Consider the following 20,906-nt stretch of genomic DNA (forward strand, 5'->3'; position numbering starts at 1 on the left):
GAGATTTTCTTTAGGAATTAGAAAAATCATGAGAAAGATCCTTTGAACCACCCGTTTTAAATATCATCAATTCTCTATGTCACCTGTTTTCTTTTTCTGAGTCTGCCTTGGGACAATTACTATGGCAATATAGTATCTAATAATTCAAATTAGTTCTTGGAGTAGGAAGATAGGGTAATTATGGGCATTCTTTAAATGTATAAAGTGTAACCTTTACAACAGCAGCTTTAATGAATGACTTTTGTTTTTGTTGCTGCTGTTGTAGAAATGCTCATTTAGGGATTTTATTTCTACTGTCTTTATTCCTCAGTAAATACTAGAGTTAGAGACTTGTTTTTGCAAGTGGTCTGAGATGTCAAGTAACCATCCTTACAGGCAATTTGGTCTTCATTACAAATTAATGAAGTGATAATTGCTCTCTCCAATCTTTTACGTGCAAAGCATTATGGTGCTGTTTGCATTATCTCCTTGCAATTTATACCTCTACATTCAAGGACTTGTGATAGCTTGCCAAATTAGCATCGAGAGGGAAAATGTTAAACTACAGTGAGAGCTCCATAATTAAAATCATATTTTACATCAGATTACAAAAATCGCTACATAATCTCCCACTGTTTGATGTCTAGTAAAATGCTGTTCATATATAGCAGAAGAAATTTGCAATTGATTCGTCAGTTGAACTACCAACTCATTTTTAGTCTAGTAAGGAAATCTTGACCTAAAAAATTTTAAGTCAATTGGCTTATTTTTAAATAATGATGCCCATGATCTGACTCTCTGTAAAATGTCTGCAGCAAACATTTATACTCTAGAGTTTTGTTAGCTCTGTATTTTACAATGGTTTTGGAGAACCAATAGAAAAATAATAGAGAAAATTTCACATAATACTGACTTTTTAACATCAGAGCTTTTTGGAGCTCCAATTCTGATCATTCTTTTTTAAATTTTTCTGATGTTAAACTTATACATTAATTTTGCCTTAAATATGACTTTACTATTATAGGCATCTCAATGTAAAATTTTAAGAATGGAGACTCTCATATATACTTTCCTTCTTAAAAAGTTCATAGAGTGGATGTTTGAAATTGGTATGTTGGTGATTATTAAGAGCAGTGCAAATTTTTTTCTTATATTAAGATATAAATATATCTTGTATATTAGGTCGAGGGGTCCTAAAATAGTCTAAATTTGTTTCTTTGTTGAACATTGGGTGTGACAATGAGTTAAACCAAATTGCCTCTGGAAAATTAGGCCTTTCTTATACTCTAGACCCTGAATGATCAAAGTTATTAAAATAAGTGTTGCTTTTCACTTATTTGTTCTTGCTTTGTTTTGGGGGTTATAGGAGAGCTAGTCAGAATAAGAAGTTTTTAAACTGTGTTTTTCACACTGATGGGGGCCCACAAATTGGTTTTGATAATTCAAACACTCTAATATAAATAATTTATTTTTTCTTTAGTGAGGTTCAAAGGCCAAATAAATACTATATTTCTTTGTTTATGGTTACCATAAAGGTAACTATTAATAAATTAACCTTTTATTTCATTTTGTGAGTAGAAATTATGGAACTCCTATTTTTTTAATAAATAGAAATAGAAAAAGAACTGTTATACATTTTAGATGCCATTAAAAGAGTGTAAAACTTGCCTTTCCCTTAATGAAGAAAATTTAGGAACACATTTATAATGGGCTTCACAAAGATTGTATTTATTTACAAAATCCAATTACATTATCTAATAAGAACTTTATATTTGTTACCTTCTTGAATGATTCCTACATATATTATAAGAGAAAATATTTGTTTATGCATCTCCCAAAAGTTGAAATTTTGTGTTGCATATTATGGAGGAAATAAAGAGGTCTAAAATTTAACAAACGTGTTGAGACAAAACTAAATTTCCCTTACCATGTATCAAGAATTAGATTTGTTTAATCCTTCACCAAAGTATAAATTAGTACTTTTGATTGATTCATTGTTTGATAGATGGCCACGGGGTTGGGGAGCATGGCATAAGGAATGTAGTTACATTAATGTAACGGCTAGTTGGAAAGCAAGAGGAGAGAAAGAGCAATTAGGGAAATCATTTTACCAACTATATAAATGTCTAACCAAAGTACTGTATACTTGAAACCAATAATAAAATAAAATTTGAAAAAAGAATTAGATTTTTGAATGACTGTGGAATTTAATAGGGGTTATATAATACAATTTCTTATGAATGAAAGGGGTATGAAAAGCATCAAGAAGAAAAGAATACAATCCAGTTGAGGTTATATCAGAAACAAAAAACTATCAAATGTGTCTTTTGAAAACAGTAAAAGAGTCAACACTGACAAAAACATAGTTTGTGCATAAGTGAAACATAATTCACTAACCTCAATTCAAACTTCTAGAAAAACATAAATGTAAGTTGGAACCAGTTTTTGGAAAAATACAAACATCAAACTAAAGAGTTTGAAACTTATTGCATAGGTAATGAGGAGCCCTAGAAGATTCTGAATTTAAGAATGATATGACAAACATCAATTTGTTCTCTGTATCTATGAATTTGTTGCCGTTTTATTTGTTCATTTATACAGAGAACAAACTGACAGTTTCCAAATGGGACAAGGGTTGGAAGGCTGAGGAAAAAAGGTGAGGAGATTAAGAAGTACAAATTGGAAGTTACAAAATAGGTACAGAGATGTGAAGTATAACATTAGGAATCTAGTCAATAATATTGTAAATAATTATGTATGGTGTCAGGTGGAGTACTAGACTTATCAGGGGGATCACTACATAAGTTTTATAAATGTCTAACCACTATGCTGTATACCTGAAACTAATATAGTATTGAATGTCAACTATAATTTTAATTAAAAAATAAAAGGATGATATGGCAAACGTTTTGTTTTCCTGGTAGCAATAGGCAAAATTGGGCATGTTGAAAGAAAGTGTAAACATTGTAATAATAGAAACAGAATGGTATAATAGTTGTAGAATTTTAAGTAACACAAATGATGTGATACTAAATTAAAAGCTTTTCAAAATCTGTTCTAAAGATCACAGAAGAAGTACTTCACTGTTCTAAAGTCTCGAACATTTTAAATGTTTTTACAATAAAAATATTTGTAGTAGGATAATCCTAACTGCTATAACAACAACCACCATCACTCAAATAGCTATTTATTTTTTTCTTGTGTAAAATTTAATGTGGGTAAAAGATATTAAGAATTGAAATGTTCTCTACACTTACATCTTCTGTTCTCCATGCATAACTATTAGTTGTTTTATTTGGGAGAGGGAGGGAGGGAGAGGAAGAAACCATGTTTACATGTTTATTTCAAATTTTCTTTTATAGTTCCCCAAAATGTATTCTTTAAAATAACTGAGTACATTAAAAAACATCATGCTTAAAAATACATGGTAATAACATCATTTAGATTCACCTTGCTTTCCCATATATTGATTTTACCAAAATCTGGTTCACATTGGGAAAAGATTAACAAAGATGAATTTAGATGGTGGTATTTTTTTCATTCTCTTCTTTAATAACAAACAAACAAATAAACAAAAAGAAAACAATCCAAAATATATACAACAAAACCACTTTATAGTGTTATAGAAGATGCCTGATTTGAAGTTTTGGTCCTGGACTATTTGGCTAGGTTCAATCAATTGCTAAGCAACTTTTTCCTGAATATCTCAAAAACTGCAATGCATTTCAAATGTGTTCATCAAAATTATAAATTACTTTGTGTCAATAAACTCAGAGAATCTTGCAAATAACAATAATTTTTTTAAAAAGAATATTATGGAGTTGCTCCACATCATGACTTTTAATGAGTAACACTGAAGATTTTGCTTGTTTATTTGGTATTTCCTGTGATACCATTGACACTCTCATTTTGTATTCATTATTATTCATTATGCTTATTACTTCTGACTCTCTTTGTGTTTTTTTTTCTTCTTTGACTCTTCAGTGGGAAGAAATCAGTGGTGTTGATGAACATTACACACCCATCAGGACTTACCAGGTGTGCAATGTCATGGATCATAGTCAAAATAATTGGCTGAGGACAAACTGGGTCCCCAGGAACTCAGCTCAGAAGATTTATGTAGAGCTCAAGTTCACTCTACGGGACTGCAACAGCATTCCATTGGTTTTGGGAACTTGCAAGGAGACTTTCAACCTGTACTACATGGAGTCCGACGATGACCACGGGGTCAAGTTCCGAGAGCATCAGTTCGCAAAGATTGACACGATTGCAGCCGATGAAAGTTTCACTCAAATGGACCTCGGGGACCGTATTCTGAAGCTTAATACTGAGGTTAGAGAAGTGGGTCCTGTCAACAAAAAGGGATTTTATCTGGCTTTTCAAGATGTCGGCGCTTGTGTTGCCTTGGTGTCTGTGAGGGTATACTTCAAAAAGTGCCCGTTTACGGTGAAGAATCTGGCTATGTTTCCAGACACGGTGCCCATGGATTCCCAATCCCTGGTGGAGGTTAGAGGTTCTTGTGTTAACAATTCTAAGGAGGAAGACCCTCCCAGGATGTATTGCAGTACGGAAGGAGAATGGCTTGTACCCATTGGCAAGTGCTCGTGCAATGCCGGCTATGAAGAAAGAGGTTTTACGTGTCAAGGTAAGTCTTCTCGATTTTCCTTAGAGTGGTATTTCTCACTTGCAAGTTTATCGTAGAGTAATGAAAAGAAATAAATTTAGCCTGAACTCACTTGGCAGCAAATCATGGCTCAAACTGAACAGAGTCTATTTATAGACTAAATTTATCTCACTTGCTGTGTTGATTCATAGTTTGTTGTAGAAATATTAACATGTTTGATTATGTGGTGCTGGCCTATATCCCACTAGAGGTGTTACATATGTTATTTTTAAGTTTTCCTTGCTATGTAATGATTTGGTAGTAGAATTCAAAATCAACTGAAAGAAAAAAAAAACTGTCTTTTTTCTGTAGAAGAAAGAAATATCATTGGCACTCAGGTAATCTAATTATAATGGGATTAGTTACTGCATTGACTAAGTATGTGCTTTTCTATGTCATAGCAGTATGTACTTTATTGCTGTTAAATATAGTCTTTTCTTATATATTAAAATTTTAAATGTATAAATGCATAAGATCTAGTCTGTTTTAATATCTTTGTTTGCTGTTACACTCTGCCAAAGGAATTGAGTTTGGTATTCTATTTATGGCCATTCAGTAAGTCTCAAGTCCATCCAGGAGAAATTATTATACTTTATACAGAAATTGACCTTTATAACAATCTAAACAGAACATAGCATTTTGCCTTTGACTATAGACATAGTTTATAGAAAAAAATTAATGAGAACAAACGGTACACTTTAACCTCATACTTTTCCATGTTATGTAGATCCTTGGCAAGCACCATTAGAACACTGTTAATAGTTTTGAAAGTTCTAAAATTGAAACAACATACTATTACTGGCATATATACATGAGCGGAGATAAGTCTCCATAGTCTTCATTTTTCACTTTGAATTGTATTTTATTATATGGTATTATTTATGATTTATGAATTGTATTTTATTATATGATATTGTTTATGATTTATATTTGTGAGATCTATTTTAAATAAAATAATGAAGGCCTAGCTCAAGGAGAATTAAACAAATTGTCTATCTCCTCTAATTTAATCACTGTTGAAGCACACTCTGATATCCACACAAGACAAGAAATAGCTGTGTTTCCATCTCAGTAATATGTATCAATGTAAGCATTGAGCAATAAACCTACTCATTAGATGCTTGGATTTTAAATAATTTTTATACAGTGCTTTATATTTTATTCAAAGTTATAAGAAATAAAAAAATAAGTATCAGTGAGGTAATTAGAATCACATCAATGTGTTAATAGAAATAAATAAAGCATTCAAATTATTAGCTCATTATACATGCTGTCTTGAAGATAAACTTTGGTAGAAGAATTTTTAAAAAGAATTATATTAAGTTGTATTGAGAAATTTCACAATAAATTCAGAATTGTTACTGTTTTTCTTATCTTGTCTTACTTTAATGAACCACCTTTTTAAAGTAACTGCTATGCTATTCAGTGGTCCTCCGTGTCAAATTATTCCTAAAGATAACATTTATGTCAGTTTTACATCCTTGAATCTTGTAGTTTACAATGTATCAGGACGTCAACAAGACTTCTTTAATATAATAATACTATATTATTATAGACTTTCTCAGAATTTAAAAATATTATTTTCAGAATAAGATATACATATGCATAGATAGCAAAGTAGTCTACAAAAATATTTTGAAGATAAACCAATAAAAGTAATTTTAGTAGAAGCAGAGATGGCACATGAAATGGGCTGTGATTGAAATTTAATAGGGGGATGATTTTTAGCAGTGTAATTTGAAGATGGAGCATGTTGCTCTGGTTATATTTGACATTCTCTGTTGTCAGGCATGTTTTGAATCAACAAATATTTGTGTATTTAGGTTACTAGATAATGTGTCAAGGTATTCTACTTTGTCTGAATTACATGTTGTGCCAAGTATAAACCGATTTTATTTAACAGATGCTTGTTTTAACGTCAGTTTAGTGTATACTCTATTATGTTTTGAAAATTCGATACTCAACCATTTAATTCTACAGTTGGGGATCTGTAATAGTGTAGGCCAGCATCACTTGAGACTTATAATTTTGCTATTGTTGTCAGTAATAGTTCTGGTGTTTGTTATGGTTTCCTTTTTGAATTTTTAATTTTTGGTTGGATTTTAATAAGCTTGTGGACTGGTCAGAACAGTTTGCTGTGCCTCTTAAAAATCAGTATTTCAATTTTATCACCAGTACTTCAATTTGGTCACACAGAAGAATGGTAATACTTTAAAAAGATATAAATGAAAAGATAGCTAGATAAACCTATGTATTTTGTAGATCAGTTTTGTTTGTTTGTTTGCAAAAAAATAGTGTGTTACTCTTTTAAAAAAGGATAGAGCCATACTTTGATATGTCCACTATTTAGAGCACACATATAGCCAGATAGTAAACACATCAAGACTATTTTATAAGACAATAATCACAACTACAGGCTTTCAGTTGCCTAAAACAGAAGAAAACGAGACTCATTCACTTTATTTCAACAAATATTTAATGAGCACGTACTTCATAACAAGCACTGTAGTAAGAATTCGAAGACACTCATTAAGCACTTAGTAGATGTCAGACACTGCTAATTTGCTAAGTTATATTTATGATGTATCTCATTTATTCCTTAAAATAACCTATAGGTACATACTATTATTATCTCCATTTAAAAAGTGAGAATAAAGCTTTGATAGGTAAATATCTTGCCTTAGTTTCCTTAATGAGTGAGTATTAGAGTTGAGGTTTAAAACCAGGCAGCCTGACTCCAAAGGCTGCAGTAGTAAACTCAACCCACACTGCTTCCTTGCGATTCAGTGCAATGGTGACAGAGACCAGGAACCCTCATGATGACACAAATGCCACTGGAGTTAGAGTGCCGTATATTGAAGGATGAATAGGGCCACAGAGAGTTGGCAAAAAGGAACCAAGAATCTGTTAATACAAGATTTAACTATTTCAGTTTATTTCCTAGATCTTTTTGTTTCTAGAATTTTAAGAAAGAATTGCCAACCAAAATTTCATATTGTGAGAAGATGAGGTTTATTCCTGGTGATTTCTAGTAAAATTTGGATATGTGGGTTGTTAAGCATCTTAGAGAAGCAAGAAAAAGTCTACTACATTAAATTCAATAAGTGTTTATGACCATCTTAATACAAAGTAATAATGGACCAGACACAGGACAAACATAGATGAATAAGTCATTGTATCTACCTTCTACGAATTGACAATCTAATATGAAAGACAGATACGTAAATGAATAATTTTAGTGCAAGACAGACCAATAAATCTTCTAAACATTTTACATTTTAAAAGATACATACACACTCACATTTTTGAACTATCAGCTAGTTTAGCAATGATAATGTTCATCTTTCTCTTTCTAGTGTCTCTGCCTCCAAAAGAACATAGCTTTTTAACTGAATTACTAAACAGAGCTAAGTTAATAATAGCTTAAACTGAAAAATAAGTTATTAGTATGATGAGGAAGAAGGTATTGGTATGGGAGGATGTGAATGTGAAATTAAAATTGTTTGCAATAAGATACAGTATGTTGCTGGTCTTTCTTTTCTTAGGGCAGAAAGAACATGGAAAAGTAAGAGTAGAAAATAGTACATCTTTCTGTTTCAGAGACTGGTCAGAGGAAGAAAATAAGGAAGGAGTGAAAAAATATTTATAAATGATTATTCAGGAATTACATTCCAAGCAAACTAGAAATACAGAAAAAGGCAGCTCCAGGAGTGTAGAAAGTACTTATTATAATAAATTTGGTAAAATATAAATGTACATATAAAATAATCACACCAGATTAAATGATAAAGGGTAATGTAAAGATTAGTAAAGAAAGTAAAAAGTCATGATCAGATTTGTTTTTGTAGCAGTTTTTTCAATATATAATTTTAAAATATGGCTTTCGTTTAAGAAAGTTATTTCTCAATTTAATGACATAGGAAGAAATCATGGAATCTCTTTTAATTTACTGTGTGTGTGGTTTAAACCTCATTTGGGCCACTTTCCTAGGATCTGGGCAAACTTTCTGGATGTTGCAAATACAGTCAAATTGCAGATTGAGTTGTATTTATAGGATTTCAATAAACCTCCTTTTAAAAAGATGACATTAAAAAATTAAAATTATAAACATAAATCATGTGCTATTTATCTTCGATAATTAATAATCTTGATTTACTTGATTTATTTTATTTAGGAAATCCTTCATATTTCTTACATCACAGCACAACTCTTTTTACTTCTTAAGATTAGAGGTGGGGGAATTTCACATTGATTCTAAGGAAATCTTGTGATCTCTAGTATTATTTTTTTAATACTGGCTAATAAATTATGTTATCTGCTTTGATTCAGTTTGGAAAAAAGAAATCAGAATGCTAATGGCTTTTTATATAGTCAATTAATTACATTTGAGGCACAAACCAGGAGGTTACTATAAATATTCCTGCTCCTACAAACTTTGTTTAGACTTAATGTACCAAATACCTTATTAATGTCACCGAAAAATCTGTTGCTCTGTGTTTTATCTCTGTGCATTCAGTGTGGAATACTAACTTTATTTCTTGTTCTTGTACATTAGCAGCTTAATAGACAATGTGTATTCGATGTGATGTATGAAGACATCTAGACTTTTTGATGCTTATTTGTAATTATGTTTGTTTCACCTAGGACTTAACAATGCCAGCTCTTAACTCTATCTATTTTTCTGTCAATTCTGAAACTCTCTTATAAAAGCTGTCAGGGTTTTAATAACAGAATGATTTAGATATTCTGCTTGCTCTAGAGAAGCTAGAGAAAATTTAAAATCTTAGTGGAAGTTTTTTTTTAGCAACTACTAAGTCTTTGTGTACCTTGAATGTAAGTTCTGGATAGGATGTATTGTATATTGTTTATCTTTGAATCCACGAGGTCTTTCAGAATGCCTTGCATATAAAGACATTCATGCTTAATTTGAAATGAATACATTTGACTATTAGGTCACACACATTTGCAACAAGTTAAGACTAGATTCATCTGAACTGCTGTCATATTAATAATAGATGAATTAAAGTAATAATAATATTTTATACAATGCCTAAGAGAATACGTTTTCTCCTTATAAATTTTTGATGAATATTATTTTCTGACTTACAAAAATCAGTTACCACTAATAAAGTGAAGATCTGTTTATGAAGATGCTGAATACGTCCCTTAGTTTTACACACCTAGTTCTTGATTCATCCTTTTGAGACTGCACTGAAATTATCAGTTTTTTTGCCTTGAATTATAAAAATTGAATGTGTTTTTTCCTCAGTTCAAAATGACAATCCTCCATCCCCACTTTGCCTCTAGTAGTTGCACATCCATGACTTTTGGAAACAATGAATTTATTAGAAAAAAAGTCACTGATAAGTAATAATGTAAATAATTTTCAAATAAATTAAACAGATACATTATGACAACTATATAATAACTATAAAACCTTTGATTTATGCAAGTTTCTGTCTTCTCACCAATTTATATAAGTTATGGCAGTACTAACATGTGCAAAAAACTTTCCTGAATTTGTCCTCAAATTTATGTTTTCATTTAATTACTCTATTTAGCAAAGGCTCTTGTTACTGATGTTTTTGAATGCTCAGGCTCAAGAGTTCAAGGATTACTGCTTATCAGTTGTATGGCTAACTAGTTTGAGCCTCAGTTTTCTTATCTACAAAATGGGAGTGATAATATTTATCCTTTAGAATTGCCAATAAATGTGTTCTTTAGTCCACTGTAGAGTATCTAGCACTGGATGAAAGGTATATGAACTTCATTGTTATAGTCAGTCATCACCATTAATGAGATATGTTGCCTTCCTTGCTTTCTTGTGTTAAAAGCACTTAGATATAACAAACTCTGTGTTAAAGCACTTAGATATAACAAACTCACTCTTTCAACAGCCTCTCTTTTACTTTAAACCTTAGACCTTACAGAAATTTTGAGGGAGAGAAAATGTCTTTAATGAATACACATATTTATATAGTCGTTATCTAATCATTGGTTGTCTACATTCTTTCCAACAAGATTTTTGTTTTTCTTGAGGAGACTTCATTTTTAGTTTTATTAAACCTCTACTCTATTGAATCATAGGTAATATTCTCTCTGTTCTCTTATTCTTAGCTTTTATTTTTCTTCTTCTTCTAAATATCTGTCTGTCACTCAATTTTTCCCATCTGGTATATTTCTCAGTCACTTATCTTCTTCAGCACAGATCTTTTCCAGTGGTTTTTGAATAGCAGCTTTGAATTCATAGATGGATATTTTTATATTGTATACCTAGAAAGATTTTCAAGTTTTAATTGATTTAAGAAAATATAGTTTAGGAAATAAGCAAACAGCAATAGTAAAATAAGATAAAAATGCTGCATTTGAAAAATGTTAAATATTGAATTTCTACACCCTGTGTTATATTCTAACAATCCTTGTATAAAAGACTAGATTAGATGGTTGGAGAGGACATAACAATAATGTTCTTGCCTCGCTGGAATCATGTGAGTCAAAAATAAGTAATCAAGTAAGTAAAAATATTTGTCAAGCCATTTTACTTGCCTCTGTGTAGTACTAGCTACAGCTCTTTGATTTATTCAGATATTTATTATGTATACTAAAGAATTGTCCAAATAGTTAAAAAGGCAGTGGAGAAAACAATACAAATTGTATGAAGTAAATGCCAAATGTGCTTACATGAATTACTGTGTGATATTACTGGAAACTTTCAATCAAATTATGTCAGTGCACTATCCAAACAGTAATTAAGTAAAAACTCCTTTTAAAAATGAAAAAGAGGAAACATAGAGGAATGTATTTCATTTGAGACTTATTTAAGCATTGTAGTTTATCTCTGAGTCTGTATAAAAATAAACAGTATAAATTTAAACCATGGATTTGCATGTTTAAGATACTAGAAAGAAATGTGAATTCTTTGTTTTGTATATACTACAAATCAGATTATTTTGAGCAGTCAGAGACAATTTAATTGCAAACATATTTAGGAGAATTATGCCTGTCGGTAAATTTAGGGAGTAGAACAAATTCCTATCTAATAATTTAAATACCTCATAATAAATAAGAACAACTTAAATGATGAACAACGAACCACTATATAAGACCTTAAAAATCGCAGGCAGTTTTATAAATGTTAGAAACTGTCTTACACAGAATTACAACTAAATAAGAATTGCAGTGTTTTAGTAAAATACATATTCTTGTACCTGATATGGGTTAGTTTTAGTTGTATAATCTTATCAGTTCGATTGTTCAAAGAGGGGAAAATAATGAGACATTTTCTCTTTAAATTGGTATTTTACTACTCTTTATCCTAACCTAGAAGACCATTCTATATAGGTCAGTATTAAGATATTTTCCTAAGATTCTAACTCAGTTCACAGTCCTTTCTAATCAAATGAGATATCTGCTTTGGAGAATACTAAATTCTTATTTTACATCACTAAGTCGTGTGAAATTTTCAGAAGCTTTAACTAGTTCGGTCCAAATAATAATTTAGGTAATGCCTGTATGTCAAATGTATAGTTTTGGAGGAACACAAATAATTTGTCCTTTGTGTAGTTTATTTGTTTGAGCATCTGTCTGTGGCAAAATATGAATTAAGCTTTCCAGGATCGTTTTCACTGTGGGAATTTAAGACATGGGAAAAATAATTTCACTTGCAGAAAGAAAAATAGCTCTAATTTTACTTGAAAAATGTTTTTTCCATCATTGAATTTTCAGTCTCATTTTCAAAAGAAGACCAGAATATTGCTTTGTGTACCACTCACTAAATATCTATTAAATGTAAACTCATCTGAAAATGGATTAGAATTTTCCAAGAAAAAGCCACATTTATGAGAAATGAAATATTGGTTATTTTGCATATATAAGAATTATAGTGATTTTGGCATCTTAATAAATAACACCTTGTCACATAGCCTATGGGTCTGCCATCGTAGTTTACTGTCAAGCCTAATTGAACTCTGCAAGAAGTCTTGAAATTTCATCTCCATTTTTGTTTCTTTAACTTAGATTACTTTAGAGATTATGCAGACTGTCTTCCTTGGTTCTGATTTTCTGCATGCCTTTTTGTTAAACAATTTTTTATAGCTTTTATAAAAAATATCATCTTTGATTTTTTCAAACTTATGCTTTTCCTTTCTAGCTATTAAAATATTATGAAAGCTTCATTTAACATTTTTTACTTTAAATTTAAAGAATTCAATGTATTTTTTTTCAGAATGCATGTAAGTTCTAAAGAAAGATTATTGATATTTTATTAAATTTTCCAATTATTTCTTTCATTGTTTTCAGTCAACTCTCCCAGAGGAACATAAATCGAACCCTGTGCAAAATAAACAGAACTAGATCTTTTTCTCCCTCTTGAGATTCTTAGATTCTGTGAAATGCATTGGTAATAGTTTCATAATGATTGCTTTGCCAGTACAGTTTTATCGAACACTTTCCACCTTCTTTCTTGTGATTTCTCTCCCCTCTTAGGTCTGTATTTGGAATTTTGACAATCCCTTATTAGTTCCAGAGTAGAACTTATAAGAGCTAATAATGGTTTACATTACAACTCTGACAGCTGGCACTAAACTTTAATGGAGAGCAATTGTAGAGAGAAGTATAAGTTTTGATAATATTTGATGAAAGTGCTCTCAAACTAAGAGCCATTTGGAAAGAATCATATGAAATGAAGACTGCATATATGCTCTGCTGTTGGCTCTTCTCATCTTCCAGGATGCGGGCAAAACATCCTGCTGGCAGATAACTCTATAAGCACTAATAGATGCCTCTTTTAGGGAACAGACTCCATGATAGTAATGTGTATATATACATTTATTTATATAGTTTTTACTATTAAAATACATATGTGTATATATGCGTTATACACCTTGGTCATTTTGTTGCTTACCACTATTTCTATAGTCCTCTGAGGGATGAAGCTGTCAATTGTCCTTTAGAAACACGATCACAATGTGAACTTTTAATCACAGACCCGGAGATCCCAAGGGTGAGTTAAGATCTTAAGAGTCATAACCCTCATATGATCAGCCACAGACATTTTGTACTATTTTTAAAAATAAGAAATAAGAATGACTTTTAGTAGCAAAAGACCCTGAATGCAAAATATTCTCAAATTCTGTGTTCAGTGGTCAGTTGTAATGCTACAAAGGTTAAACATGGATGCTGTAATTGAGAACATCTGCTGATTCTTGATACAAAGGCTTACTTTCACCAAGAAAATACAAAGCATATATGGTATGGGATGAGGGACTATCATTCTTGAATTAATGCAAAAAGAATATTCAAGTTTATTGAAACCCAGAAACAAATTTACATATACAAGTTTTAAAAAGAAACATTTTTGTTTCTCTGGTAGTTATTAGAGAGAGAAACCTACATTTCAGAGATCTGGATCCATTTGCTGTTTATCTCATGCTGCTTTATTAAAGATAGAATATTTCAATCTATCAATTATCATGGATAAGAGTTTTATGTTGTACAGAATTGATCAATGTGCTGAGTTGAGGAGGAGGAGAATATAGTTCTTTCTCAAGCATCTTGTATTCTAAAAGGGATATGAACTGAATTTATGTTAAAAGGAAGCAAGCACAATATTCAGAAGGAAAAAATGGAATAAGCACAAAAGAGGAATGTTGTTTATATAGGCACATCAAAATGTGCTGCTTAGGGAGAGTTTCCAATCTCTATAAAGTTACATATTCTATCGTTTGTTCATTTTTGTCAACAAAAACTTAATGAGGGCTTACTATACCAAGTTTTCACTCAAAATGTGGCTCTAAACAAAACAGAAAAGTGTTCCTTCCCTCAAGGAACTTAGATTTTAGTGGAAATATAAAGAAATCAAATGTTACTGCAGCTTCTTTCACTGTACCATCCATAGAATTTTAAAGCCTAACGTAATGTGCTCAACCCTGCAAGATTGTCCTCAAAGGATATTTAACAATGTCTGAAGACATTTTTGGTTGTCACAGCTAAAAGAGAGGATTGCTATTAGCATCTAGTGTGTAGAGGCCGGAGAAATTGTTAAAAATCAGTCACAGGGCAGCCTCTACAACAAAGAATTATCCAGTCAAAGATGAAATAATGTAAAGGTTAAGAAAATCTACTATAGGATAAGCTCTTCTTTTATAGAGATATAATTTAAGGCTAAAAGGTGACATTACACATTGGTGAAGCCTAACTTGGAACCCAGGCTCAAGCATCTCACGATTATACCTAGGATTTATTTTTTTCTGGGTATTTAGAAATTTCTATAACTTTTGAAGGCATAAGAAATCTTGCTAGCTCCTGAGACCATTGGAAAGTGACACCAATGCAAAGAAAAACAAAGATTCTTTATCTGGGAGAAAGAATAAATATTTCAGGAATATTCACCTGAAGGTGGATATTTTAAAAGAGGGAAAGAATGTTACTTGCAAAGAGCTGGACAAAGTGACTGACATTCACTGGCTTGAATTTAGCAGTGCAAGAACAGAGAATGTGAACAGAGTAATAAAAGAGATATCAAAGAGAAAGCTCATTTGAAGACTGAGGGTGTTTCCTTATGTGAAAGGTTCAGACAGCTGCTACAGAGTTAGTTCCCTTAAAGGATACTCTGAAGTGCTGACATGAAATCAAATCTGACATTTGACTTCCTTTTTTCTGTAATGTGATACTAATGCAAAGATGACAGGTAGATATGGTTATATTACATGACATATTGTATTAATAGTCTTTGAATAAAAAGTTCCCGTGCTTCTAGTTCTGGCTGTTTCTTCTTTGAAAATTAGAGCAGCACCTCAACATCAGCTGTTTCTTTTAAAAATAGCCATTTCTGTCCTCAGACATGTAAGACACTTCATTTAATCCTCTCAACAATCTATGAGAAAGGTGCTATCATATCCCCATTTCTCATGAGAGAAAAATAGGAATTTAGAGAATTCGCACAATTGTCTGAGGTCATAGTGAGCAGTGAAACAGGAATTTGAGTGCAGAGTACTTGTGTGTGACCAGAGATCACTCAGGCTCCCCAGTGAAGAGAGCGAGTGGAAATAAAGAACCTGAAGCTCACCAGCCCGTGTTTTCAGAAATAGTCTGTGCAGCTCTGCGTAGTAGTTACTATAAGGATGCTTTTGAGGATGTTATTTAATACTTTCGACCATGTTCTCTCTCTGCACCTCATCATAGACATTTACCTCTGACTCCAGTGGCAGGAGTGATTGTGTTTCTTCAACGACTAGCTTGTTTTTACTTTTGGAAATTGATTCATATCGTGGTCATCATATCTTGTTTGCATTTCCTATAAAAGTTTACAGAATTATGTGTCTTCCTACATCTGACTAACAGCTATGCCCTCTCAACATTTCTTTTTAATACTAAACTCACAATTTTATCCCGTTATATTCTCTATGTACTCTATTATTCACCATTAGCACCAATATTTACCTTATAGCAATACTTATTGTTACAAAAGTATTTGATAGCAATTTATTTTGTCTTGAATTGTGAGTATCCCATCTCAAGTATGGTAAGTCATAGATACATTTGAATTGCCATTTATCGATTGCCTTAGTGTGTACCCAGTGATTAACTTACTACTTAATCCGCAAGATAATGTGAATTATCAGGTAAATGTTAGCCATATTTTACCAGAGTAAGGCTAAGAGAATTTACTAATTTGAACTGTATCATAATGCCAGGATGTAAATTCAGATCTGTTTAATTCTGAAGCCCAATTCTCCTATAATATAATAAGCTAATATTTTTCATTTAATGATGCTTCTGCAAGTCATCATAATGTGAAAATTTGCAGGTTCTTGCTGCCAAAGGAGTGCCTGAAGAATTTGATTAGCTCTGAGAAAAAAAAGGTTGACAATAATTGTTTAAGGAGGCAAGAACTACATATTCATTAATACAACACTTTCCTCTTTTTATCAATGTAGAATTATGTAAAACTACAACACAAAAATGTTTTAACAAGATATCTCTGGCCTTTATTTTTCGGACATGTGGAACTGAGTCACACCTCTAATTACCTCTGCTTTTATTTCCATTGCCCCTGCTGTTGTTGAGGACATGATTGATAGGAGATGATGGCGAGTGGGGAACTAGGGCTCAGAAAGACACTCGCTATGTGCCCAATGTGTATGCTTGCACAATATGCTTCATCATTAGCTTGACAGATCTCCAAATGGCAGATTGGAAATGAATTTTGGAGATAGCTGACATATCTGCAACACATACTGGGTTTTTAAAAAGCTCATAAGCACTGCTATGTTTGAAAAATATATACACATAGGTAAATATCCATGCTTGTGTGCATGCATAAATACATGTGTATAAGTGTATGTATACCAACCTATGTCATGTGTACATATATAATATATGCAGGTATGTATGTATGTATACATGTTATATATATCATGCACATGAGCATATATAGATATTTAATTATTATAATATATGTACTTATAAATGTAGTTAAATTCTTTATTTCTTAAAAAATTTAAAAGAGTGAAGTATAGAATAAAATATCAAATTAAACTTCAGATGGCGTTGGGCTGCTGCATACATTTTTATATTTCTTTCCTTTAAAATGAGGCAGCATACAAAATAAGTTAATAAATATAATATACATAACTTTCAAAGTTTGGAGGGATCACACATACTAGTAATTTATTACACTTTGTTAGGTAAATAAATGTGCCTTAAAATGTACATACTTCCTATGTTATTGATGAGATTATTTTATATGAGAATTGTTATATGAAACTAGTTTTCCTTGAAAACATTATTGGTGTTATAGATTACAAATTTTTGTGTTGCTATCAGAAATTTCTTAGCCTTTTAAGCTTTCCAGAATATTTTCCAGAAAGACTTATACAAAGCAACTATTTCATTAACAGTAAAATTCCTTTAAAATATTGTTAAGAACAGAAGTAATTCGCTAAGGCTTTAGAATTGTTACGTTTTAGTGAAAAGATATACACTGCTTTATATCTAAATCTGTGCAATGATGATGAGTGGGATAATGGTTCTATTAGTGTATCAGTGCAGAGCTACTGGGAAAAGGAAGCTGAAAGTAAAAGCAGACTATATCCTTCACAAAGGTGATGGTTGCTCTTATTAGTGATGAAAAGGAAATGAAAAAATGCATTAGCTTGCTTTTTATTAAGCACAGTAGGTAAAGCAGATGAACTTTTGAAAGATCGCTGAGCTGCCATAAAGAAATTTAAACATTGTTCATATTGGCTAGTGGCCAGGCTCATGCTGCAAACTTCAGACAAGGGTCAGCATTGCAGAGGAATAGTCAGATCTATGCATAGAGGATGCTTCTGTACATTCTTAGTCCAGTAATAAACCTGAGTTTTATCCAGCAGGGTTGGTAGGATTACATTTGTTTTACATGATGATATACATCTACGTTCACCACCAAAGATCCAGTGACATTCTTTAGCATAAGATGATTGTGTCACTTGATTTTATATTTTTGGATCTTCTTTATACCATTCTATCATAATATCTTATATCTAAGTTTGTAGCTACGTTTTAACCTAGAATATAATCTAAGAGAGTTAGGAAAGAACTATAAAATATGTCACTAAAGTATGGGTACTAAATTGTTTTTAAAGTGAATAAAAAGCAAACTTTGTTATTGTTATAGACTGTAATCTTTCTAAGATTAGCAGCAGTGGTCTCCATGCCTCCATAAACCTTTTAAGAGTCTAGTTCAAAACTTGTACATAATAAATAAATCTTTTGTGTAAATCCTGACAGCTCCTCTACTTATTAATATTTTCTTTATTAACATATATACTATACCAGTATATAACATGAAAAATCAAGTAATAGGAAAATGTGGGTAACTTTCTCAGATTTAGGCACAAATGGTGGACATAGAAGCGCATAAACTTAGAGATTTGCTATGCCTTCATATTTCATTATTTTAAAGACTTGTAACATCTCTCCTTACTACACAGACTTTTTTTTCATAAAAAACTATTTAAAATTAAGTTTCATAAAATAGAGACACAATCTAAATGTTTAGCTGATCAATGTACAGGTTAACTAGAAAATTAAAATATTGAGAACTTCAGTGGGGCAGATGAGTCAGGATAGTTAATTAAAAATAAAATGATTAAAAAAAATCTACAATATTAATTAACACATAGTTTGCCTTAAACCAGTTCATCTTTAAATATTTTTAACTTCCTATTTTATTTTAAAGAAAGGCTACAAAGAGGAAGTAACAGGAAGTAATTGCCTTAATTTCCGAAGAAGAAAGAAGGCTAGAAATAGACATTAGTGTATATTAAAGAGAAAGATATCCTTATAAAGCCCATACATTCTAAATAGTCTTTAAATGTTGAAGAAATAGACAGTGAAAACAGTTGCTTAATTTCGCATACACAAATAAGAAAGCCTTTTGTGATTTGTGAGATTGTTTCCCCAATTTAAAGCAAAATTTAAAAAATAAATTAAAAAGGCAATGGATGCCTTTAAAAAATACAAATAGAAGATGAAAAGCCATTTGGAAATTTTCAAGTTATCTGCAGCTGAAATTATCCACCCTGAAATATTTATTTTAAGATATAAAAACTTGAAGAGTTATAACTTAGTAATTGCATTTTATTTGCTATCATTTATTTGCTGGTCAGTTGTGGGGCATGATTATGTGCTGTTGCTTAGATGATTGTAATGATAAGAAAAATCGTCTATAATCTATCAGATTCTACGTCTAAGAAACTCAGTGAATATATTCGGTGAATCTCTGAGGACACGCTATACTTCTTATGAAGACTTTTGGTATGTTCACAACAATTTTCTAAAAGTACACTGGGTTTGAAAATGGACTGCATGGAATCTTTATATTTTCTACAAACTAAGATTTTATACATCTCAATCACTCACATATTTTTATTTTTCTTTTAGCTTAATAGTTATCATGATCTTTAAATTAATGTCAGCTTATAAAATTAGGTCATAATAGCCTAGTATTTTTCCTAAGTAAGATGCATTTTTCCCAAATAAATTTACAGAAAAAAAAAACCTTTGCTAATTGTTAAGCCAGAAATAATAGCATGGCAAATACATCTTCTAGATATGCCACAATTTTGTATAGGGAAGTTCTTTATTCTTATAGCAAACACTGAGGTCCCAGTCATAGCCTACCTTACTTAAGACACAAAGTTTATAACTTGCTGAGTAATTCAGTTTCAGAGCTAATAGGAGATGAAAATTTGAAAGTTTTGAAAAAGGAATCAAGAGTAGGTACAATGAGTATGGCAAACATCACACTGGAAGCCCAGGAATAGGACAAGAGCTGAATGTGTAAATTACACTCACCTGGGGCCACCTCGGAGCCACCTTATTTTATGTCTGAGTAAACCTTAAAGGCAAAGTGCAGAAAACAAATAGAAACATTCGTAGTTGTGGCCTTCAGGTATCAATAAATGTTTACACTATATTCTCTCCACTCTGCTAAAGATTTAAGGACTTAACATATTTTACAGTGTTTCCTGCACAAAAAACAATGGTTAAAGCATCAGTGCTTTAATCAGGATAAATGATATAAATAAAAGAGCCTGGATTTTATCCTGGCATTATCTCTTAATCGCTATGTGACTCTGGGCAAAATAATTAACCACTCTGGGTCTATTTCCTCACTTATAAATTTATGATAACAAGAGATAACAACAGCATTTCCTCTGTAGTATTATTGAGAGGATAAGGTGAGATGATGTTTCTAAAATGTTTGATACAGGTCCTGGCACATAGTAAGTACTTAATAAGTGTTAGCTTTATCATAATAAAAATAAAGACTCAGTTATGGGGAAAAAACAGATAGCTATATAAAAGAGTGTTTGTTTTGTTTTGTTTTGTTTTGTTTTGTTTTTGTTTTTGTTCGCGAATTTCGAGAATCCAGAAAGCCAAGAATTTAGATATAGAAAATAAAAGATAAAAACAAAAATAAAGTTGTTTTTGAAGTTTTGAGAATCCAGAAAGCCAAGAATTAAGATATAGAAAATAAAAGATAAAAACAAAAATAAAGTTTAACTAAACAGAACATTACACAATTTGTCTTATACAATATATCTGTACTCTAAATTGAGAAATCTTAAATTCTTATACATTTAGAACTTAGACTAACCCATGATTAGATAGTTTTTCAAAATCAAATTACTTTATTTGGTTCAGTAATTGGTTTTGATGGTCTGTCTAACCTAGTTCAGGGTTATTTCTTTAAAACAAGGCATGCTATACCATTCTG

The 20,906-nt window shown here is 31.3% G+C and overlaps 1 protein-coding gene across 2 annotated transcripts in view; it reads left to right on the forward strand.

The window, feature by feature from the left end:
- EPHA3 (EPH receptor A3) overlaps window positions 1-20,906 on the forward strand; it is a 323,316-nt gene that overhangs the window by 82,366 nt on the left and 220,044 nt on the right. For both annotated transcript variants that reach the window (XM_006926248.1, XM_015600167.1), the window contains exon 3: window positions 3,964-4,624. In XM_006926248.1, the coding sequence (XP_006926310.1) occupies window positions 3,964-4,624 (661 nt within the window). The remainder of the gene's footprint in view (window positions 1-3,963; window positions 4,625-20,906) is intronic.

The sequence above is a fragment of the Pteropus alecto genome, unplaced genomic scaffold (assembly GCF_000325575.1).
Source record: "Pteropus alecto unplaced genomic scaffold, ASM32557v1 scaffold239, whole genome shotgun sequence".
Taxonomy (NCBI): domain Eukaryota; kingdom Metazoa; phylum Chordata; class Mammalia; order Chiroptera; family Pteropodidae; genus Pteropus; species Pteropus alecto.